The sequence below is a fragment of the Diorhabda sublineata genome, chromosome 2 (assembly GCF_026230105.1).
Source record: "Diorhabda sublineata isolate icDioSubl1.1 chromosome 2, icDioSubl1.1, whole genome shotgun sequence".
In the NCBI taxonomy this organism is placed as follows: domain Eukaryota; kingdom Metazoa; phylum Arthropoda; class Insecta; order Coleoptera; family Chrysomelidae; genus Diorhabda; species Diorhabda sublineata.
Genome location: NC_079475.1, coordinates 25,897,802 through 25,909,213, shown reverse-complemented (window position 1 = coordinate 25,909,213; position 11,412 = coordinate 25,897,802). Strand labels below are relative to the sequence as shown.

Genomic DNA, 11,412 nt, shown 5'->3' with positions numbered 1-11,412 from the left:
TTTCTAAACCTCTCCTTTTCTTACTTTGGAAAAAATTTACATTTTCATCTTCAGAACTGTGAGAGTAGAATAAAAAATATTTAAGAGATAGATGTATAGGAAGTATGAGTTGTATAAATAAAAGTAAATTAGTTATTTTTTGACAGTTTTTAAAAGAAAGAAAAATTTTTATGTTTAGACTTTTTAAGTCTTTATCAAAATATGATATTGACACTGACAATTTGCTTATTTATATTGATCTATAGATTATATTCATCATGAATATCAAAATAATGATAAAATACCATTCTGTTCTTATGTTAGAAAATTGATTCTATTACTGTACTCAACCTCGATTGTTAATTGAAGTTTTTCATTATAAGAATTGAATTTTTTACTTGTTTTCAACTTGATTCTTTGGTACGGCAGAAATGCAATCATCTACATATCGGAAAAAGAATGGAATATTTGTATCAAGTTTGCTTAGGACCGTTTCCTCAAGATCTTCCATTACCAATTGTGTTACAACACTTGAAATGGAAGCTTCCATAGCACAACGATCAATTTGTATATTTCGTTTTCATATTTGAAATATGTAGTTGTAAGTGTGAGTTCTATAGCATTTATAAATTCATTTTGAGGCATTTCTGTGTATTCTTTAATTTTGTCCCAATTTTTCATTATTATATTTTTCATAATGGTAATAGGAATATTTGTATATAAAGAAACCACATCTAAGGAAATAAATACATATTCATTAGGAATTTTGATACTTTTAATTTTTTCTTTGAAATCGCATGTGTTTTTGATATACTTAGTATTTGTTTTGATATAAAATAATTTTTCTTAAATCAAATATTATGCTTTGAAGGGCTTGTAAAATAAATCAACCTTTTTGATTATAACTTATTCTTTTGGTGAAAAATTACCTCCACCGACTGGCTAATAGGAAACCTGAACTAATAAATACCTTGTTTTTATGATGTCCAAAAAAGAAAGGAAAATAATTTTTTTATCAGATGGACCGAAATTCCTGATATCGATGAGTACCTATATTATATAAATTTGAATTCGTATTGTTTTAATAAAAATGTCAAAATAATTTTATCACAACAAACACACATTTTCAGCTGTTTGTTTAAATCTACTACCACGGAAACAGAATTAGTAGGACAACCATTATACAAACATTAGATTTTCTAGTTCGAGCTAGAGCGCCGAAGTGTTACGTTTTAGCCACCAACGTCTTCAAAAATAGCCGGCGGGCCGGTTCATCGTCATTTTTAACTTTTACAGCATATTCATAACACTTTCCAAACTTATTATTGACGAATTACTTGTGCATCTTGTAATCTTCTTAGAGGGACAATAATGGCCTACAGTTGGGACAATCGTGTAAACTTCGTTGTACGATACTTGTACGGTAAGTAAAAAAACACCTGATAATAATAATATGTTGTAATAGTTTATTTTAAAAATTAAAAGTGAATGACACTTGTTGCGGAACAACGTGTGAAATGTTATTTTTAAAATGTTATTTTTGAGATGAGCTTATGAAATTAACGCAATCAATTAATAAAAACTATTTTCATTACTATAGTTTATTTGAAAATATATTAGTTTTTAAAAAATCCCCTCGACGGAATGTGTACATTGATGCAATTAACTAGAATAAAGAAACAAGATATATTTTTAACATGTGATGTTATAGAAGTTTTCATACTCTCATGGTTTTATACTATTATTAATGATTTTATTTCCTTGAAATTATTTATACTTGCTTCTCTAAATCATATTTTCCAAAAGTATAAATAGAATCATAGTTATAATTTACTTACCAAATTATTCCACGAATAATATACTTTGTTAAATTTTTTTTAATGCAAAATTTAGTGGCTAACAATCGAAAAAAAATTACAAAAAACTGTTTTCAGTCAGTGATGTAAACATGTGAGTTTTTTATGTGTCTACTGCATCCTGTTCTTTTTCAGAGTAAAACATTTAGTATAGCCAAATGGTCAATCAAATATTATTCTGTTTGCTGCTAGTCTAATGTTTTTTATACCCTGCTTCTGACTAACGGAATATTTAAATTGCAAAAATATTATCATTTTTTCACTAATTAGTACCTATTTTCTATAAAAAATTTCACATTGAAAAGACGATTGTTTTTTTTTGAGGTTAAATCTCCAAAATCAATTTGAAAACAAAAAGGGAGTAAAGTGCAGGAATAAATTTTTCGTAGGAATAAAGGTTAATTAAAATGTTTCTTCTACATTATATAATGAATAGATTCCTTCAATTACTGTTATTTTATAGAGGGTATATCATAAGTATGTTGGTTTACACAGCGCACACTCAGAAAAACACTGCACTAAGTTAAAAAAACAAAGTTTTCAGAATTGACGAAAAACTGTTGTTTCATGTTATGTCCAGATTTTTGCCAATATCTCGCACATTGCTTGTGAAGAATCCAATATGTTTCAGTATTATATAGGGCAGTTGACTTAAAATGCGTTAATTAAATAAAATAAAATATATAAAATACTTTTTTTTTTCGTTTTTACTGTTTTTTTCTTAAATATTATTCTCATTATGTAATAATTCTATACGGATAGTTTTTATAAGTGGAAGTTGTTTCCACTAAGGAAGGTAGCACGGCAACGATTTCTCCATCCTCCGAGGTTCCAGCTCGATTCTGCGCGTTCTCAAGCATGCGCAGTATAGATCAAAAACGAATATTATTACTTATTCTGACATCGGAAAAATTAAGTTTCCTTTATCTATCTTTTAAATTAAATTTTATATATTTTTTTGAAAATTATACCATATTTTCAGACATAGGAAGTATATTTTAGAAACTAAAGCCTGAACGAAGCTAAAAATTTGATTCAAATATATATTGTTGTCTTCTGCTTTTAGATTTAGATGGTAATGGCTACTTAGATGAGAAAGATTTTGCATGTCTAGCTTTAAGGGCAACGATAATCGAAGGCAAAGGAGAATTCAGTTTTAATCGTTTACAAGAGAATCAACACATTATGTTGAGCTTATGGGAAGAAATTGCAGAGCTTGCGGATTTAAATAAAGTATGATATTCGTCTAACAGAACATTTTGTGCTGTAACCAAACTCTTAACATTTTACTCATATTCACGTAACAGAGAAAAAATTTTATTTTTGTAGCAGTTGACGTAAATTTGATTTACAACATTTTGAGGCATTTGAACTCTATTTAGCTATAAAAATAAAAGTATAAAACAATAGTATCGCACTATTTTTGTAGCCATTTTGTAGTAGTAGTAGTAAATTATGAGAAAAAAGTGTTTACCGATTATAAATAATGTTTGCAGACGACTTATGAAATAATTTCGTTTAGAAATACCGCGTGCAACAGCTACAGAAAATAAACACTTACCCAGGAAGCTTAGTGAAAAGGGTAATACAAATTTGTGCCATTGCCACACCTTGTATTATTTATGTTATAGCTCAGTTTTAACTCTAGTTTCCAAATTGAACGATCAAATCCTTAATTATTTCTAAAATATATTCAGTGCCCTATAAACTGAGCTTAAATTTGTGAAAATAAACTGTACAGTTTTGTCGTGACTTGAGAATGATTTAAGCAAAGTAGGTAAGGGTAATAGTTTCTAATGTTTACATGTTTTCCCTTTCTTCAAGTAGGTTATGTATATAATAGGGCGTATGCATCCGAAATACGGTCTGTCACTGCCACGTGCAAAAAATATAAGCGGAAATGCTACTTGAAAGATTTGAAATTTGTTTGATCCAAATTATTCAGGGTATAAATTGGAATGTTCAGCTGTTGCTACAGAAAATTGGCTAAAAATTTATCTTTCGTCGGGTGATATATTTATGTAACATCAATCTGAGAATATTGTTACTCATTTGTACTTTTCAGAGATGTTAAGTTATTATAATCCTAGTTTACAACTCGGTATAAAATAAATATTTTGAACACCGAAATTTTGGGAATCGAATGCTGCAAACACAGAAGTAATTAGGTAAGTTCTGTGGTTACAAAAGGTTCGTAGAGTGGGTAAAACAACTTTCGTTTTTACACTTTTGATCAGTCGATATATTGCCTCTTGATATATTCAGTTTCGTTACTAGCTCCACGCTTAAAAGAAAGCACTGAGTGTAGCATTAACTATGTGCAACATCGGCTACATAGAAGATCGTTGTTTTGGCAACAATTCTACTAGATGACAGATCAAAGAAGCATGTAGAGTCGCAGTTTGAAATGCGGGTTAAAAACACTTTTCAAAAAATAACCTGCAAGTTGTGTGGATATCGATGGAAATCACCAAAAATTTAAATCATAGCCCCCACAGAAAAAATTGATTAAGGACAGAATCTGGAACATCTTTACCGTTCCCAATACAATTTAAAACTTTTAATTCGGATTCAGACTCGAAAACTCAAACCACAACGCCATTACTTATCTTCATACTATTTTCAGCCGAGCAAATAACCGTAAACATTCCGCTGCCATTATTTTCATGGATGTCCAGGAAGCATGGAAGCATTTATTAGGTCTGGCATGTCTGACTATTTAGGAACCTTCTGATCATCCACTTGTCATTAGAAACTAAAAATACGGAAACGGAACAATGGATTTTACACTAATGAAAATATTACGAATATAAATATATGTATTCATATTCCGTTGCTTATTCTAATATCTACTAATCCATATCTACACGTTCATTCTTCTAATTTTATCGCACATATTTTTGGTCCTTGAATCAGGACCTTTTACAGGATGGTAAAATAACAGTCGAGGAATTCAAACAAGCTGTTCAACAATGTTGCTTGGGTAGAAGGTACGAAGATTTTCCACAAGCGATGAAAATGTTTATAGATTCCAATTTCAAAATGGTAGATCTGAATGACGATGGAGTTATAGCAGCGGACGAATATAGATTTAACTGTATTACTAAATTTCCAATAGATGACGTAGAAATTGTAGATGAAGCTTTTAATAATTTGCTTAATGTAAGTATATTAATGATTAATAGACTTTTAAAACTTTAAAGTTGAGGATGTGATTCACTGTAAAATATTTTAATAATATTTCAATTATTTTATTAAAATAAAATAAAAAGGTGACATAAAATTCGAATTAATCTAAAGTGATATCAGCGTAAGACTTAAAGTTCGAAAAGTTTTACAAGAAAGTTGCAAAGTTTATAATATTCCCTTTGAGAAAAAAAGATGAGGTTTATTTTCCGCGGACTATATGTGCTTGCTCAAAATAAGTTTAAGTTTTCTATATTTTTAAGGTATATTGCCACAAAAACAATGAAATTTATTAAATTGAATGCATGAAACTAAATTTGGGAACCTGTAATGCCATATACTGATAATTTAGAATTATAAAAACAAATCGAGACAATTCGGTATCTAATATGGCTCTAATAAGGACTAAATAATTATTAATGTCTGTGTAAAAATTGCCTGATTGATTGTCATACTTCAAATTATAAAATGTAGTAAACATCTTTGCACATGAGAAGCAATGCATTACATTGAAGGAAACATAGTTAAAGATAAACTGATATTCTCTAAATTTCGCCAGACGTATTTATAGTTCTTCCAATATAAATTGCATATTTGCCGACAATTTTGTTTGATCTGCCATAGGCGTAGATACCTCATTTTATAAATTTATTATTTTTAGAAATTTTTTTACAAATAAGTATACTTTATGCGAGAAACTATTCGTTAAAAGGCATTCGAATCATTATAAATTGGACGGCATCATATGCCGTTATTTAGACAGATGCACTTCATTGTAGTCTTACTTGAAATTAGAAAAAAATCATTATTATACCTTGTCAACTTGCTACAACTGATTATTGGATTATAAGAAGTAAATAGACGAGTAAAATGTATCTGCCTGTAAGGGAGTTCGGTTTAAACAGGGTACCAGACGTGCACTGAGCCCTTTTGTACCCCATTTGTCTGACGCAAATAATCTTGTCGCCATCGAACGATTCTTGACGATTCGGTTGTTGCCATTCGTTTATTCAGTTTTTTGTATTTAAAATTACAAACCAAATAATGACAAAACTTGACATAACTTTTCTAAACTGCTACAATTGTATTCTAGATAATTTGATATCTTTTGCTCTATTTTGCTCTAAAATCTTGACTAGCTTTGTGAACTGATTTCAGTTTTTCTTTACATGTTTTTTGGTTAGGTTGGTTAAATTCATTTACTCTAGTTAATTCAGCAATTCTTATTATGATTGCATTATCAGATTGCTGAATATTTTCCTTCTTGAAACATTCGAATATATTAATTAAAATAATTTGCTGTCTTTGTATACTTAAATCTTTATTATTAAATTCATACCTGTCTTTATTTTCACTACACTGTGCAATTTAATTGTCTTCATTCGCCCGTGGTCTAAAGAACGACATATTTCTATATATTTAATGAAATTTATGAATTAAATAAATCTCACTAAGCCATGCCACTGCTTATCGCAGAAAGTCTAGCAGGAATATTTCAAAGAAATTATGTACATACGCATTCCGACAGCTTCGGCCAATAAAAATGCATTTATGTTTACGTTGTTTCGATGTTTTTATTGGTAAACAGTGGAGATGATGAGTCCACGTGAACTGACGGTCTATTAGTTGTTTAACCAATTTTATACGGGGGATAAACATTATTTTTCATTTCTTAATTTGATATGAGTACCGTACGTATTTATGAAATATAGATTGTTCTTTGCATAACTGTCTTCTGCAATTGATATTGGAAGAACTATACTACAATCAGTAGAATTGTCCGAAAGAAGTAAAGGAGTCGTTTCCCTCTCGGAGCGAAAAACATAGCACAATGGATTGATGACATTTATATGTACAATGAAATAATAATCAGAATATAACAATATACAATTATTCACTTTTACATCTACCATTTTACACCTAACCTAACCTAACCTTTTACATGATTTAATCCAAATGATGTCAATTTATGCTGGCGGCAAAGGCGGATCCAGGGGGGTCATGGGAGTCAAGAGCTGGTTGCAGGACTTAGGTAGACCATAATGATTTTATTTATATATTTTGTCGCCATACAGATTTTATGTAACTATATATTTTCAATATTTGATTAATTTAATATAATATAATAATTCAGTAAAATGGCAAACGTTTGGGAATGAACGCATCAAAAATTTGAATTTTACCGCGTCACACTTGCGCGCGCTTGTCGACTACGCAACGTCTAGCTAGACCTAACCTCAAACGAAATCGGAACGACTAAACTTCAAAATATCATAACATAGTTCTAGGTTCTAAAAAACTAAAATTTCTTTCTACCTATAATGTATTTATAAGTTTATCTTTATAAGTATTCTTAAAAATTGTTGTTGCAAATTTATTAATTACAAGAAATGGTAAGTAATCAGTTTCTCATTATTCCAGTACTTGTATCTATTGTTATCAAAATTAAATTATAAGTTCTTGACTTGACCACGACTATGTGACCCCCTCCTGGTGCAAAAACTGGATCCGCTCTTTGCTGGCGGACCCATCTATGGCTTTAAACTGAAAATATAAAACTAGCTTGACTTTGTGTCATCTGTAGTTATCTCATAGAGTTCATATTAAAGATAAAGAGAGCGATATGAAAGTGGAATTGTACCATTGGAAGAGAGAGAAAGAGCAATTAAAATTTTTTTAATTATCCTTAAGTTTATTTTTCTATTATCGTTTAAACATTTTTATTTTTGTGGTGCGAAGTAGATAAAGCACCTTCCCAATCTTGTTTAGATACTTATCGATTCGATTCTGATAAGCAGGGTATTCAAAGAGTTGTGTGGAAATACAGTGAATCAATCAAGTTTATTATAATTAAACATATCTTTGTAAACTAAAAACAGATTTTTTCTCATTCGTATTCAAAGAAAAATAATGTTTGTGGCAAAAATCTTTTTTTTTTTTCTAATTTATATCCACTTCAATTTGCTTTTAATAAAGGAGTTTATTGATATAAAGCAAACAGGTTCATTTATCTTTCAAAACATACTTCAATTAATGTAATCGTAAGTAGACATTTATATCTGAAATTTGCCAACTGAGCTTGTAATCAATTAGGCATTCAACAATGCTAAATGTTTCGTTTTCAAAATACTTAATTACATGTAGACGTTAAACTAACCTATAATGAAAAATTGCTTTCTATAAATAAGTTGTATAGTCAAATATTTATTTGGCAACACTCCCTTGCCAATTATCATTACCGAAAAAACTTTTCTTTATTTCTAGTTATATACACTAATTCAAAAAAATTGCGGGTACATTCTATAAATTTATACTGAAATTTTCCAACAGATTTGAAATATTTAGTACAATCACATATTTGCTCGTCCACCTTAGACGCCTTAGAAGTTTTTGATGCGTCTAATTATGTATAATAACAATAAATAAAACGAATACAAACCGATACTTAACCTCAAATCTATACAAATACTAATCATTAACATTTTCCCAAAAGTTCCACGTATAACTACCAACTTCCTCTACCAATTTTAAATATAATTCCCAAATCAAAAACCATTTGAATTTTAAAACTTACAATACTTTTAATTACAACATTACAACACAGAAATGTATCATTATATTTGGGGCGCTAGAATCAATAGTTTATATAACAGTCTTAAAGAAACATCTTGTATTTATGAGGCATATTTATTTCGTTATTTTTATGTTTGTTTTTTAGTTTCCACACATATTTATTTTGGTACCCGCGTGGATTTACTTATTTAAATTATTTCAGGATGATGACAGAAGAAGAGGAGGTATTACGTTATCGAGATATCAAGAGCTTTATGCAGAATTTCTAGGAAATCCAGAAGAAACATCAGCTGTATATTTGTTTGGTCCCCTCTCAGAATTTTTCTATTATGATGATTTAGACATTTGATGAGGTTAATATATTATGAAAATCACTATTGTCGATAACTAATAAGTTTTTTTGTAATAATTATTAAACACCAACAGAAAATTCTATACATTTTTTAAAGCTCCTATACAACGTTTCCAAAAATATGGAAAAATGCATTTGAAACAAATTTAATTATTCGAATTTCATTACATATAACGACACAACAAAGGAAAAAGCATATAAAGATAAAAATAACCCAAAGGTTGTATAAACTATTTTTAAAAAAACAAATAAACTCGGAAATGTTTAGTGCAAACTTGTTTTTTATGTTTTGTTAAGACGTAGAGTTTGAAAAAATTACTATTTAAATTACAACCCAACATTTATTAATAATGAGTGATCAAGCATTAGGAAAATAATAACAACTTGCCACAAACTTTATTTTCAAATTTTAAGAAAATATTGTATGGTTCAGAATAGCCCTTTCCCAGATGAATTTTCTCAAACACATTATTGTGAAAAAACCTAACTGCTTCCAAAACTATTGCTTTCTGTTAATATTCCTTTCACATGTACCTCCATCTTGGCTTTTAACTATTTCTACACTTTGTAGTTTTCCGATCAAACCTATCATATTATTACGAACTCGTACACGACATGGACCCTGGAGCTGGTCCTGTTCGTTTATGATGGAGTATAAGAGCATAAAATTTGGTCCGGATCAACCTGAATCGGGTTTGGTTCGACTCGACACCATTTGACTTTGTCGATCGACAATGTCGAACAAGTGTGAACCTTACCTAACCGAAAATTCAGGTCGGTTCGGATCAAAGGCAGTCTAATGGAAAACAGCAGTTCGACGTATAGACGTGTAGACACAGCTTAAGAGCACTTATTTCCTTACTCAAGTGAAATGTAGACAGGCTTTGATAGTAATATGATAAAAGTTTAATTATAATAATCTGAACAAAACTTATTATTTATTAATAAGGTGAAAATAAAACTTTATATTTTTAAATAAATTATTGTATACATAATAGCTAATGAACATGTTTCAGCTAACTAAATAATTAAACGTAATAATAAATGTTATTAATTGAACTTCATAATAAAACTTGTAGTTAATTTAGTATTGTTTATAGCCAGCAGCCATCTATTAAGTCCTTTTGAGGAATTAGAAACAAATGAATTACGTTAAAAAATTTGGAATGATTTACATAACATTTATTAGGTCATTTTGAAAAACTAACAACAATATAGATAATCGAAAGCACAACACGACAAATAATGAATCACTATGAGTAACTTAAAATTCCTTGAGAGAATCTGTTCAATATAAACAATCATAGAAGGTGCAATTTCATATTGACGCTCTAAGCAAACGTCGAGTGCTAAAACTTGAAATCTGGCAGATCCATCTAGGGTTCGGAACTTTAATTAGAAAGTTGATTCAACCTCGGATCATCTGTGTGAAACGTTTATGAAATAGGTTAGGTTAGGTAGTTAGTGGATGGTGACGGAGAATTTTCAACCACCATACAGTCGCACGACTACCACCTGTTATAAGTATTGAAGGCTTGGGGTGTATCAGTGGTTGAAGTCGCAGGTGACAGATTTCTGCAAAGGTATTGAGAAATAACACCACCTTCCCTACCGAAATTTATATAATAATTCTTCTCACGTTGTTTATTTTCTATTCCAAAACGCCTATTATTTGCTGGACAGTCTCGTATCTACCGAACAATTGTGTAAAGAATAAGATAGTAGATTAAACTTATGAGGATATCATTTGATGAGGTGGACGCCACAAAGAGATGGCAGTGGAGAGTTGGCGTCCACAGCACGTCTTTTCTTACTGTACGTTGTAGCTTGAATTACCCCAATAACAGATGGCGCCAAAATTATTAAGAATATTATATTCAACCCTTAAGCTGTGTTGTAAAGTTTCTTATTTTGAGTGCCTATAGCAAAGTTGCAGTTTGAGTTCATTATTGTATTGTATTCGTTGTGTTATTGTTGAGTTTCGTTGGTTATGCATTTGGATTATTTTTTTATTTGAGAATCTTTGAACTTGGATATATATTCAGGTAAGTGGATATTATTACAATTAATATACATCACAACTCTCTTAGTTAATATATTGCTACAGCTTACAATTTCGAAAAAAAAACTGTATATTTAGCGAACTACTTACTAAAATGTATTTAATAACAAATAGTCACTTCTTCTTTTCCACTTTTTAGAAATGGCTGGAAATAATTGTGTTTATTTCAAATGTGGACTAAGTAAGAGATCAGATCCTACAATTAAAATGTACCGATTTTCTGTGAATGACCCTACCAGATGTCAAAAATGGATCATACACTCGGGTGAGTTATTATTAAGACAATTATTTTCATAAAGGAATAAAAAGTAGTGAATACGAATAAATGACTGTTTACAAATGTTCAATACTAAACATAAGTAGGTATTTAATTATTGTCAAATAAAAGATAATTCCTCTAATAG

At 29.8% G+C, this 11,412-nt stretch overlaps 1 protein-coding gene and 1 long non-coding RNA gene across 3 annotated transcripts; one reads left to right on the top strand and one right to left on the bottom strand.

Annotated features, from left to right (window-relative positions):
- The first annotated feature begins 1,200 nt into the window (after window positions 1–1,200).
- Window positions 1,201–10,033, top strand: LOC130440487 (sarcoplasmic calcium-binding protein, alpha chain). Of its 2 annotated transcripts, none has more exons than XM_056773671.1 (4): window positions 1,201–1,402; window positions 2,902–3,068; window positions 4,764–4,997; window positions 8,797–10,033. In XM_056773671.1, the coding sequence occupies exons 1-4, from the start codon at window positions 1,351–1,353 to the stop codon at window positions 8,941–8,943; spliced, it is 600 nt and encodes a 199-aa protein (XP_056629649.1). In that variant the 5' UTR covers window positions 1,201–1,350; the 3' UTR covers window positions 8,944–10,033. The 2 variants fall into 2 exon arrangements, with proteins under 2 accessions (XP_056629649.1, XP_056629648.1); XM_056773670.1 differs by having other exon boundaries at window positions 4,752–4,997.
- Window positions 1,432–4,147, bottom strand: LOC130440489 (uncharacterized). The gene is made up of 2 exons (XR_008909544.1): window positions 3,397–4,147; window positions 1,432–2,732 (listed from the first exon to the last, which is right to left on the bottom strand). It is a non-coding gene; the product is annotated as an uncharacterized LOC130440489 (long non-coding RNA).
- Window positions 10,034–11,412: the final 1,379 nt, after the last annotated feature.